The sequence below is a fragment of the Scedosporium apiospermum genome, assembly GCF_000732125.1.
Source record: "Scedosporium apiospermum strain IHEM 14462 chromosome Unknown SEQ_SAPIO_0099, whole genome shotgun sequence".
NCBI lineage: Eukaryota > Fungi > Ascomycota > Sordariomycetes > Microascales > Microascaceae > Scedosporium > Scedosporium apiospermum.
In genome coordinates, this window is record NW_015971800.1 from 2,260,441 (window position 1) to 2,277,209 (window position 16,769).

Consider the following 16,769-nt stretch of genomic DNA (forward strand, 5'->3'; position numbering starts at 1 on the left):
AACTTGAGAGTTTCGTGTTGGAACTAGCTAGCCTTCGATAGCTTCGACCTCGATGTTGATTTGGTTGATGAATGCATTAGAATACCTTAGACATCGATCCCTTGATGTCGTCTGGACTCAGGCAGCAAGCAGCGGATAAGAGAACAAGCGCCTTTTCCGTCCGTTCACGGGATTGATGCGGAAATTACAGATCAGCAGGTCCCGATTAAGCAGGTGGGCAAGAATGCACAAAGGTACTTCAATGTACTACGAAGGAATGGGCGAAGGAATCATTGATGACTCGCTTGGCTGACCAGCCACAGACCGAGCAAGCCCTGCCAAATGCCCACGAATATCCAAGGACAAAGCGTAGAATTATGAAGACGGAAATTCAGGTTAAAGTGGCGTAGAACGCACCGATATTTTGGCCATCGCAAGCCTTTTCTGTCAATGGAGCGCATCTCCCACTCTCACCTACCAAAAGCAATTCTCACGACGCCGTTTTGGCAACAGTATCGAGGGCTCGACGGGGCGTTGCTGGAGGCTTGTGTTCGTGCAGTGTACCTGCAGCTCGCAGCACGCAGCGCAGGCTCAGGTGGCACATGAGCCTCGGAAGGTGGATCGCGGTGGGCTCGGTGCAATTTTGGGAGCTGATGTTCGCTGGAGATATGACCTTAGGATTGGTGGCTCTTTTGCAGAGAAAGGGGAAAGAGGAAAAAAAAATCCCCAAATTAGCACATTCCACGGCCTGCATCGGATTCAGGGCGGAGGTCTGTGGGTTGACCTATCTGGCTTGACCGGTGTCGTGTGGCGTAAGACGCGCCAGCGCGTCAGGACACAGCACGGAACTCTTCTTGGTCGCCAGGGGAGCAAACGTCTCAGACATTTGATTCTTCGTGGGGCGACGACGATAGTATCTTCGACACCAGCCAGGTGAAGACTGGCGTTGGGGGGCAGGAGAAACAAAACAAGACAGTGGGTGTCTGGCTGCGTTCAGGGTGGAGGAAAGAATGCATCAAAGTGTGGGATACGCAACAAATAGTGCGTTAACTTTCGTTTACCGAGGTGTTGGGCGACCCTGGGTTTAGAATTTCCTAGTTTCTCCAGAGACAGGTTTAAGGAAACCAGGGCAAGAATAGCTTTCGGATCCAAGGGTCCGGAGACCCTAACGTTTGGGCTCATCCTTTAGTTCAGGAACAGAAACAAACGATGGCTGTAGCGTGGTGTAGTGGACTGTAAGTCAAGTCTGCACGCTACGGTGTACATCAGCACAAGTACGAAGTACCCGCTTCACAGTCGGCAAACTATCAGGGTTTTAAGATTAAATCTCACGACCAGCTGTACTCCCGAACTTCCCACTTCGACTTGCCCGAATTACCTGAAGCCAGCCATCCTTGACAGGCTCCCTGGCAGGACAAAAGCTTATTCTCCTCGACGATTGAAGAACACTGAACGTACGACGACACATCCCACCCTCCTTAGTGATATGTCAAATGAGAGTGGGCTAGAAGCTCTGATATCTTGGTGCCATACAACGCCAGATTGGATGATGGATCGATCGGTATTTGGCACTTGGTCGATTGATACCGTGGGCTTGTACCTTGGTCAAATGGTTACGGTCATGGCCAAGAGAGGATCATTACAGACAACGAGGGCAACGATGGCAACGATGGCAACGATGGAGAATAGGCGAGGGAATGTACTTGTACATATGAGAGTCGCACCAAGACACCAAGACTTAACGGGAAGCAGTCGCAATATATCATATTGATCAATGATCTGCCTCCTTGCGGGGACCGCTTCGAATTGGGAAACCCCACAATACACATGATACTTCAAAGTGCAACCTGACTCTGGCTTAAAGTGTATGCTATGTTACGGAGAGACTACGCTGTCTGGTACCTGTATTTCGTACTTTGCCAGGTCTGTCCTTGCCCAGGAGTAGATTCTGCTCCCCATAAGCCACTGATTCCAATTTTTATTTTCTAGTGGAAATGGTAGTTAGTCGTGCCAGCACGATTGTAACCGGTGCTACTTGGTGCTTTCAGTAAACTACTGAGAGGGCCGACCCTCGCCATCCTTCATTGTGAATGGCTGCTGTCGATTACTCTCCGATCTAGACTCCGTTCCCGCACGGCCAATCCTGGCAGGCTGAGAGGGATCCTGTCTCCTCTGACCGTTGAATGCTCGTGCCCATCAGAACAATCAATCCCGCCGAGGTCTTGCTATTGGCCTCACTTCCTTGCACAATGACGACCGCCAGGTCCAGCAGACCCTTTACTTGATGCGATTATATTACACTTCACATATCAAATACTGTAACCGCATATGCGGCAGCATTCCATCCATAATTCGCCATTAATCCGTAAATAACTGCGAATGACGGTCTCAGACGAGCAACTTCCCAGTACGAAGTACAAGTACCCCTACAAATAGAAAAAGCAGAGGTAGTATCGATGCATCGATGAACAATGTACAATCATAGTGTAACCGTACGAAGTAGAACACCATCGGTACTTGTTTTGTCTTACTAGTTGAGTGGTGTTCCAAAGTACTCTGTCTGGTCCACCGCCCACCCACCTGGTACTCAGGTACCATCCCAACTTCGTACTTCGTACCTCGTATCCCCAGGCTACTGGACCAAAACTGCGACTGTAGCGTCCAGTACCCGCTCCACCGCCCACACAACGCCAAAACGCTACTGGCCCCAAGGCCCGCACTTCCTTCCTCATGTCTCCCGTGGTCTTCGTTCTTTCCTACTTCGTAAATTTGATATTATCCGTCCCTCCCATGTTTCCTTCAATGGTTCCTTCCTTCTAGATTAGACACATCACGTCCCTTTAACCCCTCAAAACGGGATTCCCTTCGTTCTTTTACATTTCTTTCTTTTTTCTTCTTTCCCTCCCTTCGTTTACTTCCTTTTAGCTCGTCGTGAGCGGCTTCGCGAATCGCCTCCGCCAACCTTCACAACTAGTGTCCGACAGACCGAGCGACCGACAGGAGCGTGCTAAGCCCCTGGTTTATTTTTATCCCCGTATTGTTGGTCAGGAGAAGCCTATACCGAAACGGGCGCGACCGTCACAGCCACCTTCGAATCATTTGCATCCGCTCGCTTGATTTCTTACTCGACCGACAAACCCGGCAGTACCGTCCACTCTTTTTTTCTGCATCAGAAAAAAAACCGTCGTGCATCCCGAACCACTCGCTCTTCACTGCTCCGTGGTGCCACCCGTACACTCGCTTTTTTTCTTTTCGGTCCCCCGCTCTCCTCTCTCTCTCGAGTCTAGCGCTACCCGCAGGAGACCTTGTTCTCGTCCTGCCCATCCGAGTCTCCAACATCACCATCCAATCTTTTACTCTCGAGAACTATCACCTGCGTCAACTATTTTGAACAGCGATTTCAAAACCCTGCTTCTGGTCGGCAAGTTGGGCCAGCTCTGTGTTACAGATCGACTATTCAGCTGAAGGTATGTCTTGTTTTTACTAACACTTGAACGTTTTTGTTGTCCCTTACACCGTCGACATGGTGCGCCAAAACACGACGAGGAGGCGCATGGGCGGCTGCTGGTGGTTTTCTCTTGCCTCGTCCTTTTTGTTCTTCTCCAGGAGTCGGCGCTTGCGACCTGATAAGTTGCTGTTGTCGTGGAAGGAAAACAATGGACTCTCGGTACTGTCGTTTGTTTACTGCTCCCGTTTGAGCTTTCCTCATCTTCATTCTGATGTCGGTCGCAATTGAACCTGGGCTCTTCATCTGCGTCTCAGTCACTCTTTTCCTTTCGTAGCGCTGTGCGCGAACTTTTCTTTTTTCTTTTCTTCTTCTTCATCTTCTCTTGTTTCCTGTCTTTCGTCCTTTGCTAATATGCCACTTTTGCACAGCCAGCACCCGTGGCCTCGGTTCCAAAGGTTCCAAAACACTACCATGGCCGACGCTTCCAGTATGGAAACCCCCTCCCCAAAGTATCGCGATGCGAGTATTTGCAGTCAGGACGAAGACACAGGCCTGCGTTTTTGCGTCGCCCCTGATTTTACTTGAACCTTGCTAAGTTGTGACCTTTTAGGTCCCGTCGTCCCTCCGGCGACGGATAATACTCCTGCACCCACTCCTTCCGCCTCGGAATCTCCAAACCCTCCTCCCCAAACCTCTCAGACCACTCCTCCTGAACCGACGAAAGAGCCGGAGCCGACTCCGACGTCCAACACCCCAGTCCAACCACCGGAGTCCACACCGCCGCCAAACAACAGCCCTACAACAACACCTCCGGCTCCCGATGAATCAGTTCCGCCAACCAACGAAGATAAGACGAGTGTAATCGTTACCATTGTTACCAGATCCGGAACGGGAACTCTTCCTGGTACTTCGTCTACCCCCACCTCTAGTGATGGTGCGCAACCAGCCGGCTCAAACGGTGGAAGCGGCGGTCTTAGCAACAGTGGGAAAATTGCCATCGCTGTAGTCGTACCTGTAGTGGCCGTTGCTCTCTTCCTTGTCGCGGCTATATGGTTCTGGAAACGCAGGAAGGCGAGGAAGGATGCTGAGGAGGAGAGACGTAAGGAGGTCGAGGATTACGCCTACAACCCGAACGCCGACCCTACCATCCCCGCCGTCGGTCTCGTTTCTGACGGTCCTTACGAGATGAGGGAGGACACCACCTCGGGATACCGTGGCTGGGGATCAACAGCGACACCAGGCTCAAATGGCCCCAAGGCCCCAACTACTCTTTCAGGTAGTGGTGGTGGATACACAGGTGTGGCCTACTCCGATGCCACTTCGCCACCTTATGCTCATGTTTCTGACACCCGCTCAGGAGAACCCCTCGTGGATGGAAACCCCGCACGCGACGGTTCCTACTCTCCCGAAGGCGAGATCCTTGGTGCCATGGGTCCCTCAGCCGCCGCCAACAGGGGCGGTGACATTCACCGCGGACCGTCGAACGCTTCGTCATCGTATAGTGCCGGTGCCCGTTCCGATGGTTCCGTCGACGGCGCCATGGGAGGGGCCTACCCGAACCAGTACTACGACCAATACGGCAGCGGCAATCCTTATGCGAACGATATGTATGCTGGACAGCGGCCTGCTGATGCCCCCGTGCAGCCCGTTATCCGCGATAACCCGGCTCGACGAAACACGCGCATCGAGAGCCCCTCCCACTACCCTCAGCAGAGCGCTGGCATTTCTCAAAACTTCTAGACAATGTCAGCTGCTCTTCAATGATTTGACGCGAGGGGGGAAGCGATCATGTCCCGCTCGTCGTGTGCGCATGTTTACGCCATAATGATACCCAGTTATTTCTCTTTTTCCTCACCATTCGTCTCTCTTTACGAAACGAGTTCTATATTTCCACTTTTGGGGCTTGATAAATGTGGTGAATCCTTTTCGTCGTTTCCATCGGGGCGTTTTGGGTGATCACTTTTACTCACATCCAAAAAAAAAAAAAAAAAAGAAAATCCTTCCCTGAGGTCTCTTGGCCTCATGTCTTTTTACTATTTTCACCAACTGTCCATACGCCTATATTTGTTTGTAATCTTGCCATTTCACCAAGTTGGTTCTCATTTTCGAGGAGCGGCGCCCAGTATCATAGCTGGGGTCTTGTCTTACCTCTTCCAGCTCCCCCATCTCACTTGTTGAGTCCTCTTTTCCTTTTCTTCTTTTCTTCGTCAAGTTGACTTGCTGTCTCTTTGATTCAGAAGAGACTATGTAGCTAGTTGATCCGACAACATTTTGATGCATGGAAACTAATGAGAGGGGATGTATATATGGATGGTATGGTATGAAGAAAAATACAGAGAAGATGAACACGGCTGTTTAAGGCTCATGAGAGCTGCACAAAAAGAATGGTTTGGAGGAGAAATGGGTGCGTGGCTGTTATGAGTAGCAGAAGAAGCATTGTGTAGTTATAAAGATGAGTTGATGGTCAAAGATCAAGATGTTCTAGAGCGTTCTCGTATTTGAAATATTCAAGGGTCTATCTAATCTATCCAAGGACTGATAAACTGGATACTTGACCCCCTTGTCCATGTCCCGAATTCAAGGACTCACTCTCTCTCGCCAAACCCTTGACTCAACGCAGTCCTCTCCCACCAAAACCCTATCTGCTCAATCTCCCTCTCCGACAAGCTCCTCACATCACACGGCACGCCCTTCCTCCCGACCCCTCCCCTCTCACCAGCAACCCTCTCATCATTCCCCTTCCCAAACACCATAATCTTGCCGACATCCCCGCCCTTTCCCCCTTCCTCCTCGGCGGCCCAAGGCGACGTGAAGGCCGGCCAACCTTCAAGCACACCATCACCACCGCCCGCCACAAAGTCCGCGAAGAACCCGTGCATGCGCTCCGAGACATGGACGAGCCCCGCGTGAGGTTCTAGTTCCTTTAAGGAATGGGTGACGAAGGGTGTTTCGTCGGTATGGTTCGCCGTTGCGAGGGGGGGAGAGGAGGCGGCGAATTCGTACACGTAGACGGGGGATGAGGGGGAAGAAATGGAGAGTTGGTGGGCTGTGTAGAGGACGGGGGCGATGTAGGCGTAGTGGGCGTAGGCAGCTTCGAGTCTCCTCCAGTGGGGTCCTAGGGCTGGAGAAGGTGGCGGGGCGGCGTAGTGATGCTGCGTTGTGAGCGTCTCCTCTGAAGTGGAGGAGGGGGGAGGGCCAGGGTACAGCTCTTCGAGGCGGTCAAGATCCGCCTCCGTGAGACCCGGGATGAGGGTCGTGAAGAACGCGCGGAACTCCTCGCTAGAATGGCAAGGCGACACAAACGCCGTCCCCTCATGCGTACAGAAACCCGTGATGACGGGAATGCGCACGCCCGCTCCCTTCCTCCAGAGCTCAAGCGGTCTATCGGGGATGAAGGTCGAGTCGTCAATGACGGGCTGGAACGGCCAACGCACAGAAGATTCGTACTTTTGCCACGTCTTGGAAGCGGCGGCCGTTAGTTCCTCCAGGGGCAGTGAGCGCAGGGCCGCTAGGGGGTTAGGTTCTGTCGGGGATAGGCCGAGGGCTGAGAGGAAGTCTTGGAGCTGAGTCTTTTGGCGCGGGTGGGAGGGGTACCAGATTGCGCGGGAGGTGGGGGAGCCCGATTCGAGGATTGCTTTGTGGAAGGGGGCCGCTTGGGGGGTGTAGCTGAGGATGTGATGGCCGACCTTGTTGATATTAGTCTTTTGCCCTCTATCAAAAGGGGCGCAACGAACATGACAGGAAGAAGGGAAGAGAGCGAGATGATAGACAAATACTCACCGAGTGTCCACCAGCACTTATCCCCATCAAAGTAACATTCCCCCCATCTCCCCCAAAAGCCCCAATATTCTCCCTCACCCACTCCATCGCAACCCTCTGATCTCCCAACCCAAGATTCAACCCCTCCTTGGCCCCCTCCCCATCCTCCACGGCAAGGAATCCCAAGACCCCCAACCGATAGTTAAAACTCACAACCACAACATCCCTCTTCGCAAACGCCACAAACGAAGCGAGGTCCCTGTCCCCGCCGAACCCCATGTTAAACGCGCCCCCGTGGATGTACACCATGACCGGCAGAAGAGCATCGCCCTCTGGAAGAGCGGGTCGAGTCACGTTGACGCTGAGGCAGTCCTCGCTGCTGGGAAGAGGCTCCGCCGTGGCGTCTGTGAAGGGCGAGATGGGCCCTAGCTCGACGGCCGGGATCGCATCTCCGTCCTTGGTGGATCCGGCGATGTCGAGGGGTTGAGCGGGCCGGAAGCGGTTCGCTCCTGCTGTGGATTGCGCGTATGGGATGCCGAGAAAAACTTCGAGGGCCTTGGGTTGATACCTCGTTGCTGGGATGTGTCGACCTATGTAAGTCCCCTGGCGGAGTCTCACCCGTGGAGAGGAAGTGGTTGAGGACATGGCTCCTAATTTGCTGGGCGACTGCTTGTTGAGATGTTAGTGAGAGGCCGTATATTTCATTAATTCAGTCCTGTCCGAACAGATCAACTTTGGTATGCTGACGTTGGCTCGTTGTAAGAGTCGAGAGTCTTGAGGCCGGGCTGTGTGAAGTTAAGAGTTAGTTTACCTGCTCGCATCAATTCATGTGCCACACAGCTCCGACCCGGAACCCCGCACACGCAAGCGCCTCCCCAGGCCGGCAGATCTCAGCACTCACTGCACTCCTGCTCGTCAAACTGGGGGCAACCAAGATAGAATCGGATGTGAATGTAAAATGCTAATGCATAATGACTTCTGCTGCCGAGGCTATCTACTAGTAGTAGCATACAGCCACGAACCACCTCCTTCACTCTCACAACATTGAATTGAGTAAACAATAAACAATACTGCACAGTTGAAACCACGAGTCTTGTCGAGAGCCAGAAAAGAACCCCCTTAACTCACAAATCGATACACTAGAAGAATACAAATCGATACAAACGCCATGCAACCGCCTATCCTGTTTTCCTTCCCTTGGTTGCTTTCCTATACTCCTCGTGCAAACGATAATAAATGATAAACCAGGAAAATCAAATCAGGACTGTAATTTTCTTTTCTTTTTTTTTTCTTCGTTTTGTTTTTCTCCCCTCTTTCGTCTTCGTAAACCAATGCAGCAACAATAAACTCCTTCGCAATGATGTATAAGAAGACAATGTCGTGACGGAATGGCGCAGTCATAACGAGCCTCTATCTGACGCAATCGTAGTTCAGAGACTCTCGGGTGAAGGGGGCACGCTTGGCGACATCTGAGTCTGGTGTCTTTGATATAATTTCCGTCAGAATAACTCAATCGTTATCGGGGTGCGGCGGTTGCAGCGGCTGCTTTCCGTCGTTGCTTCTCGGCCCATTCACGACTCAGCTGTCGTGAACGCTCCGCAGCTTGCTCTCGCGCCAACTTCGCCAACATCTCCCTCTCGGCCCGCTCCCGGTCCCGGTCATTGGCGAACCGGTTGTCCCGCGCGAGAATCTCCTTTCCACGAAGTTTTTGTTGCACCGCGTCTTCGGCAGAGATAGTGCTTCTCTTACCACTTCCGCTGACGCTGCCAGCGGAAACCGATGTCGCACGGCTCACCTGGGAAGGTGATGTGGCAGTGGTCCGTCCACGAGACTGCGGCGATCCCGTGAGAGATGAGGGAGCCGTGGCGAGTGAGAGCCGCTTCAGGCTGGCGCCTGTAGTCCCAGCGTTCTCCTCCTGCGCCACCTTAGCCTGTCGGGCGCGGCTAGCAATAGTCTCACGAGGCGCCGTGCTTGGCTGTCCGAGGCTTGCCTTGATAGGACGCGCCTTGAATTCGCGCCGCTTCCGCTCTTCTTCCTCTTGCGCTCGGAGCTTAGCCTCCCGCTGTTCCTTCTTGCGGCGGGAGATTGCCTCTCCAGGCAACTCGAACGTGGGCCGAGGAAGAACCCGCGTGGATCTAGAGCGTTGTGGTGTAGAAGTTCGTGCAACCTGGGGCGACTTCCCAACATCGACCTGCATCGAGAGGCGGGCTTCTTTCTGTTCCTTCAGTCGCCTAGCGACAGCTTCTCCGGGCAGCTCAAACGTTGGAACGGTGCGCGGCCTGTTCGACTTGACCAATGGCTTAGGAGGCGCAAGACTGGCAGGCCGAGGAATCGGTTTCCTTGCTGGTGAATTTGAAGGGGCGCCCGCTGTTGCGAGCTTTGGACTCTCATGATCTTCGGCACCCAGTGACATTGATCTCGACCGGCCCGATCCCGTTTTGGGGGAACTGGTAGACTTGACTCGAACGGTTGCGGCATAAAGGCTGCTGCGAGGCCGCTTGACCGCTGGCGCTGGGGTTCGGGGCGCCGGTTGTGGAGGCTTCAGCGATGCGCGATTTGGGCTTCGGCCAAGTGGGGGGATTTCAGGGGAGTGAACTCGTCCGAGGTGCGTCACAGCATTCACGGCCTCCAGCTCTTCCTCGAGGCGATCAAGTGCTTCCAACGAATCCTCAATGTTGAGAATCCTCGGAGCCACCGGGCTCGGAGTCACCGACTTGGAAAATCCATTTACGGATGCTGGTGAGTGCATCGTTTTTACGCTTGGGCTTGCGCCGCTTGATTGTAATGGCGAAGGGGGAGCCTGGACTTGCGCAACCTCAGTCACAGTGTCCTTTAGCTGATCGATCAAGACCTTGGGCTCCTCTCGGATCAGCACTTCATGCTCTAACGGGGAAGCTATCATAGTAATGGTGTTAGTCATGTGAATTCCTTTGCGGAGAGCGGCCTTGGACACTGCATTTCGTCGCGCGGGGTTGCAGCCGTAGGCAATCTTCTTGTCGCCCGAGCGAGGAGGGCTCTCGTTCTCGTCGGCGTCAATATTGCGATCGGGCTGCAACGTCGGCGGATACGAGATGCTGTACTCGTACTGACCTGCCTGAAGTTTGGCGACTTGGTCCTCGATGCCAGGAAGACAAGCCGGCAGTTGCATCAATGGGTGATCTGGGAGACCAGACATGCATTAGTCTCATGGCAGATGGCATTGCAAAAAGAAGAAGAAGAGAGGGAGAAAGAAGTAGATTGACTACAGTTGTTGAACAGAGAAAATTGAGGTCTAAACCAATGTCTTACTAACCTTGGAAACCAGCAACGGTCTTGCTTGGCTGCTTCTTCTCGCCAAGCGGAATCTCCTCTACAATTGGCTGAAGTGGCTCGGCAAAAGTAGTAGGAGAGTCAATTCCAGCTGCGTTCGGGTAGGGGCTAACCACAGCAATCTCGCACTGCTCCTCTCTCGGGGGATCGAAAGTTTCAAGGCCGATGGCTGGACGTGGTGGGAGTCTCCTGGCTGACAAAGGGGACCAGATGTCGTGGGGTTTATCGGCGTCGGCGCTAGGGGCGCAGTGTTCCTTGGGTGTCCCAAAGCTCGCGATGCGAAGCTTTCCAAAGCTGACCGTGAGAGAAGTGGGAGACGACTCGGGGAGTGACGTTTGGTAGTCGGCAGGAATGTTGGTGCTCTTGTGGCTCTGGATAACGTTGACGCACGTCTCCTGCAGGGCGCGAATATGGGCTAGGCCAGCCGGGTTCCGATCCGGGGTCGAAGCCGCAGACGAGTCGGTATCGCTTTCGGTGAGACCGTCAAGCGCAATGCGATTGTCCTCAAGGATTGTGAAGGAACTCGGATGATCGGTGGTATCAGGACGAGGTGTCAAAGTCATAAGAGAGTTCATCTTGATTTATGTTTCGGGGGGCGTGAGAATAAATGGTCCGCAGCGATAAGTGTGCATGCAATGTATAATCTGGTCCCAGTCCAGGGAGAGTTGGGACGAGCCAATGATTCCTCCACTCCCCTTCTCGATCCGGTCTAACGGCGGGTCAGTCCAGGAGACCCCAGGAGACAGAGCAAAACGGTCTCGAGCAGAATTTGATGATAGCAGAGTGACTTAAGCACCCCGGACGCGGTCCACTGGTCAAAACAGGGGGTTAAAGGACAGGGAACCTCCTCTTTTTGGTATAATTTCAAGGGTATTGCAGGGATGCAGGCACAAGACGCGGCGGGGCGAGCTCGAAATCAAGGGAGATGATTTACACGGACACTGGCACGTTTGATCACCTGGAGCTCCGTCCAGAGCAATGGAATCGAGAAGAATTCTCAAGGGTCAACCCGGCCTATCGGGTGACGGATATTGAGAGGGAGGGGTTCAGTGATCCTAGACGGAGATTTTCAGGGTTTCCCGAAATGGATGGAGAACGGAATCCAGAGAAAAGAAACAGATGCGGATCTGAGAAAAGACTGATGTTGCCGGAATGATGATCAATTATGCTGGCCACAATGCGATGCTTTGAATTGGACAAGTTGCAATGGAGATACGAAGTAATGCGATGAGGAATAATCAAATTTTACTTCGAGGTCTGCTTCAAAAAAAGAGAAGAGGGGAAAGAAAAGAGGAAAAAAAAACAAGATCCAGTCTTCTCGGGGAAACCTGGAGGAATGAAAGGATAGAAGAGGAGGGCATGAAAATGGAAGGACGGAGCAAGCGTTCATAAGTCAATATGTCAAGTGCGGAGCCCATACGTGATACAAGTACCTGTGTTATGGGAGGAGGGATGGAAGGAGGGGAAGCGACCGAAGAAGTCGCATAAAACAAAACAATACACAGAAGGACACGACATGACACGATCGTGGTTGGACATAGCAACCGACTTGCATTCGAGCAGTTTGCCGTGTACATCGGCAAGACTCGAACATCATCGACATCATCACAAGCTTTCCGTTGCTGTCAATGACTCAACATCAGAATCCAAAGCGGAAGGGCTCGCGCACAAGATGAGCACAAAAACTCGAACTGCAACATTGAACCTTCTGGAAAACATCACAGTCACATTTGCATCCCCGTAGTTCCTCCCTCATCTCGATGGTGTGTCGCGGATTGAACAGGGTCGTTCCTGGTCAAATGACTAATACACGCGTCGCGTCGCTCCTGCATCAAATGTCAATTAGGACCCACCCCACCTCAAGCGTAGCAGGAAGCTTCTTCCCCCAAAAACCCCTCCTGCCACATCTCCTTGGACCCATATTTACAATCAAGATTGGTTTAGGCCAAGTGGGAACGGCTCAACCAGTATAAACACTGCATGTTTCTCAAACTGAATAAAAGTCAACACTTGGCAAGGGAATAGTTTTAGATCTGTATGACCGGAAAAAAAAAAAAAAAAAAAAAACTTAGTCCCAGTCTCTTAATATCCCAGCTTTGTCTCCGCATTGGTTATACCGGTTTCTCTTCTATCCTCGTCTCGGGTTCAGGGTTGGGGGCCTAAATCTGAAGCCTGGCTTTAAACTCAACACGCTGGGTCTTTTCAAGCTTGCTTGGTCTCCGTCTCCGCCTCCGCCTGTGGTTCCTCAATGTCGCCCAGACGGCGAGCGATGGCTCTTCCATCCTTCTCCGTAATGTCTTTCATGTGAGCAGCAGCGTCCCTTGCCTGTAGGCCAACCTTGCCTTTTGCGCCCTCCCCCAGCTCTTCGAGACGCTTCATCCAGAATCGCCATCTCTGCATCACCAAACCGGGCGGACCAGTATAAAGGGGCCCCGGGTTTGTCGCGCGAATTTCTGTTTCGTCGAGCTTGTTCGCTTGAAAAGCATCCTTGAAGATCTCTTTGCCCGAGAGCATGATCCACTGCTGGACAACGACCAATCGAGAGTCTCGGACATAGGTGTCGACGATATCGTGCTCCAGAGCAGCCCCGATCTCTATGACTGCTAAGACCGTCCATCGGACAACTCCATTATTCATGAGACGAGCGGTGAAGGCGTTGAGACTGATCCATTCAGCCCATATGTCGGCGTTCGGGACCTCGTCATCGAGGTCTTCGACCACCTGCACCGGATCTAGTCGAGACGAACAGAAAATTAGAAAAGGGAAAAGAGAAAATGCATCGAGACAATGAAGAGATTCCGACTTACCAACCCACGCTTCGCGGATACATGCGTCCAAGAGGGGAAGGTCTCTCCAGAGGCGGTACTCCATCTAGCCAACTGTCAGTTTCGACCGTGTGTTCAGGATAGAAAGAAGAAACCATACACCCCACAGCGAGACAGTCCCTCTTGCGCGGAGGCGTAAACTCTCAAGGATGGCCACCATTCTCTCGAGTGCGGGGTCGTCGTAGGGCGCCGCACGAACCACGGTAAGCGAGAGCTCCCAAAGCGTCCAGATGAAAAGTTCCAGGGCCTCAGGCGCCTCGAGCGACGGGCAAAGCTGATCGATTTGGGCAGCGGCGGCTTCCGGCGTCCTTCGGCCCTCGTCGATGGGGCCTAACGGGAGGAGCGCGGCTTCGAAAACGGACAACAGACTCTTCTCCAAGCCCGCCGAGTTCTCGCCTGCTTTCAATCGCGCCATTTTTTGGGCGAATGAGCTAGGGCCGGTGTCGACAACAGGTTCAGCGGGATCAGACATCAGGTTGTTGGCGGAAGGAAAAGGGTGGGTTCCCCTTTAAACTGATTCTTCCAATATCGTAGTCTAAGAGAAGACATCAATCCATTTCATCCCAAGCTGAACTGTAACAAGGCGTGGGCCGGTTCTGTAGCTCTCAGCACTCGTTTGTCTTACGGCGAGTGAGCCTTTGTGTTAAGAGAGCTCAGGCTTCCTGTCAATGCCTCAACGCTCCATTGTCGTTATCGAGGATCACCGAGGATCACCGAGGATCACCGAGGATCACATAATCACGTCCGTGATTCTCGGGCTCCAGAGCTAAATGTGATTTGAGGTTGAACTGGGATTCACTCGACAGGAACCCAAGAGCAATGGTTGAAAAATCTAGCATAGATCACTTACGATTAAGGGGAGTAAAAACGCAGGAAGAGGTGGGAAAGGGAAGAAAAGCAGACAGAAGTAAATTAGTTGGTTCAAGTCCGCTGCACAATTCGAACCCAGGGTCCTGGACTGAGCTAGTTCAAGCTCTGATCCACTGGTAAATGACGCCAATTGTCTCCGCTCCCAGGTGTTTGAAAATCCTCGCCCTCTATTCTGGGCTCAAAGACGGTTCGTGAAGGCGTGAGGTGACGATAAAGCTTCCTTTCCTTATTCCATCCTCATCTCCCCCAAGAATCCCAAGAATATCCGCCTTCTATCTTGTTGGGCGAAGTAGGCTTAAGTTGCCCATCCCATTTATATGAAATATCCTTCGTAACTGATTATTTCATTTCTTCCACGCTCGCCAATCATTTGTAACCCGTGGACAACGACCCCACCGTCTCTTAGGATCGCTCCTCGCCGTGATATCCTACATACGCCCCGTTGACAGAACTGGGTACGATGTGGCAGCTGTGAGGCAGGGCCGGAATGTTCCGTGGATACCTCCTCTGTGCTTCTCGGTGTATTGAACGAGGAGCGACAGGAAGTCCTGGCATGCGACGTCAAGAGCCATCTCTCTCTGCTTGGAGGTGGTGGAGACTTGGAAGATTCGGCTTTCTTCACCTGTAACGACCAATATTATACTTGCGAACTCCGCCGAATAACCTCAAGGCGTTTCCTGCTTCTGTTCCGCCTCTGCCTCTGCGGCTGCGTCCGCCTGGGCTTGTAACGCGGGCGCATGTTCGGTGGGGATTCGGACGAGGGTTTGCGGTAGCTGGGGCGTATCGCCATCGCCGGACGGTTTCGCTAGTTTTGCTGTATATCGCGTTAACACCGTCCCTCCGTTGTAAAAGTAAACAAACGCCCGCAAATAAACCATAAACTTACTCGATGCCATGTTAATTGCGCGCAGCACGTTATGCCAGTTACTCATAACAGTGGCAATAGCTGTAATCTGTTAGTCGTCTGATTATATCTCCTCGCACGAACAAAACACACAAGGGCCGGGCTCTTCGAACCTTCAGTCCCATCCGAAAGCGTCGAAAGTTTTTGTTCAAGTGCCTCCATCTGTCCCGCGACTGCCGCACTGAGATCGCGCAATTGCTTCAGGTTCTCGAGCTCCGCCTTCTTCTCCTCGATGCGCGCCACGAGCGCAGGCGACGGTCCTGCGCCACTTCCTGAGATGGAGGAGCCTCGGAGGTGGGAAGGAAAGGATCGCGGTGGGATTGACATGGTCGCAGACAGGGATGTTGGAGTCGAGGTCTGGCAGTCTTTCAAAACCGACACTGGTCTTACTTGTTTTCTTGTTGCCTCGTCGGTTTGGTGGGGTTCTGTATTTCGGGCTGGTCAGGGAAAACTTGGTGAATGCCAATGCGTTGTCAACCTGAAAATGACCCCCACAGTCACGTGTAGTCCAGCGGCTTACAGGGCCCACGTTGCAGGCTCAACTGATCTCATCCTCCAACCATCACGGCTCCGCCCCGCTGTTGTGTCCTCATCCACCCATTAACCGCTGGACTGAGCTCCTGGAGCAAGAAAGTGGCTAGAATTGGCGGAAAGATGGCTTGTCGTGTGCTAGTTCAAGTATCAATACCTGATGCGGGTCCTTGATGACCAAAGTCCACAATAAACAGCTCATCCTAGACATCTCAAATCTCTGTTGAGGATCCGTGTTTTGCTACTGACTTGATAGGGAAGGCAATAATATCTGATTCACAGGATCACTACGTCATCCCTGATTCAGGCATGCATTTGATCAATAAATTTCCTTCTTCTTTTCTTCTTGTAAATAGTTGGCGGCCGCAGCTTAACGAAAATCTCACCGACAGTCATCGGTCGCGTGGGCACAGCCCCAGAGGAAGGATTGCATTCCAGGACATAAAGCTGACCGCTGGTGGCACAGCGTTATTATACCCGGTTGGCATCGTCGGGCAGTGAGAAACGTGGTGGCCCAGGATTTCTGGGAGAAGAGTCGAACGACTGGTAGATTAAAATAGCAAATGACGATGAAATACAAAAGAGCGCAGGATAACGCGGTCTGGTCTAACATGGCCGCGCTGGTGGTCCATCTTCACCCTCTCCCCCTTTCTCTAAGTTGTTCTCGACATGGCCCGACTGAAAAATTGGGAGTGCTTCCTTCTCATAGTACGAATACTAGCAATTCTCTACAGCCTGGTGATCGTGGCAGCATGGATCCACCTAGCCCGGACCGAACATAAGGCAACTTTCCCAGGCCTCATGTATGGCGTTCCACTTATAGCGGTAGGCTACACACTCCCTCTTCCCCATTGGTGACATATCCGCTCATATGGTACACCCTTAGGCACTACTAGCCATCATCTTCGATGGCTGGGAAACATACGGCCTCCTCGTCCCATCATGGACTCGACCTCCCGCACCAGCTCTCGTCGTCCACGAGTTGGTGAGCGGTGTACTTGTCATTCTCGTATGCAGGGAGGGTGCTTTACAAGACACCAAGTCCGACCCAAAGAGAAGCCCATGGGCTGTCGGAGATAGTTTTCGCATGAAGGTCATAGTTCTGTGCCTGTGCTTCGCGTAAGTAATACCCTGTGATCTAAGA

The 16,769-nt window shown here is 52.5% G+C and overlaps 5 protein-coding genes across 5 annotated transcripts; 1 reads left to right on the plus strand and 4 right to left on the minus strand.

The window, feature by feature from the left end:
- Positions 1-3,898: 3,898 nt before the first annotated feature.
- Positions 3,899-5,167, plus strand: SAPIO_CDS6045 (Transmembrane alpha-helix domain-containing protein; the record flags this gene model as incomplete). Its single annotated transcript, XM_016788241.1, has 2 exons — positions 3,899-3,950; positions 4,038-5,167. 2 exons carry the CDS (start codon positions 3,899-3,901, stop codon positions 5,165-5,167), a joined length of 1,182 nt encoding a protein of 393 aa, XP_016642557.1.
- An 845-nt stretch (positions 5,168-6,012) lies between these two features.
- Positions 6,013-7,831, minus strand: SAPIO_CDS6046 (uncharacterized protein; the record flags this gene model as incomplete). Its single annotated transcript, XM_016788242.1, has 2 exons — positions 6,013-7,113; positions 7,208-7,831. The coding sequence occupies 2 exons, from the start codon at positions 7,829-7,831 to the stop codon at positions 6,013-6,015; spliced, it is 1,725 nt and encodes a 574-aa protein (XP_016642558.1).
- Positions 7,832-8,702: 871 nt separating this feature from the next.
- Positions 8,703-11,070, minus strand: SAPIO_CDS6047 (uncharacterized protein; the record flags this gene model as incomplete). The annotated part of the gene is made up of 2 exons (XM_016788243.1): positions 8,703-10,345; positions 10,479-11,070. The coding sequence occupies 2 exons, from the start codon at positions 11,068-11,070 to the stop codon at positions 8,703-8,705; spliced, it is 2,235 nt and encodes a 744-aa protein (XP_016642559.1).
- A 1,627-nt stretch (positions 11,071-12,697) lies between these two features.
- Positions 12,698-13,735, minus strand: SAPIO_CDS6048 (uncharacterized protein; the record flags this gene model as incomplete). Its single annotated transcript, XM_016788244.1, has 3 exons — positions 12,698-13,227; positions 13,303-13,366; positions 13,421-13,735. 3 exons carry the CDS (start codon positions 13,733-13,735, stop codon positions 12,698-12,700), a joined length of 909 nt encoding a protein of 302 aa, XP_016642560.1.
- Positions 13,736-14,855: 1,120 nt separating this feature from the next.
- Positions 14,856-15,421, minus strand: SAPIO_CDS6049 (uncharacterized protein; the record flags this gene model as incomplete). The annotated part of the gene is made up of 3 exons (XM_016788245.1): positions 14,856-14,995; positions 15,077-15,136; positions 15,208-15,421. 3 exons carry the CDS (start codon positions 15,419-15,421, stop codon positions 14,856-14,858), a joined length of 414 nt encoding a protein of 137 aa, XP_016642561.1.
- Positions 15,422-16,769: the final 1,348 nt, after the last annotated feature.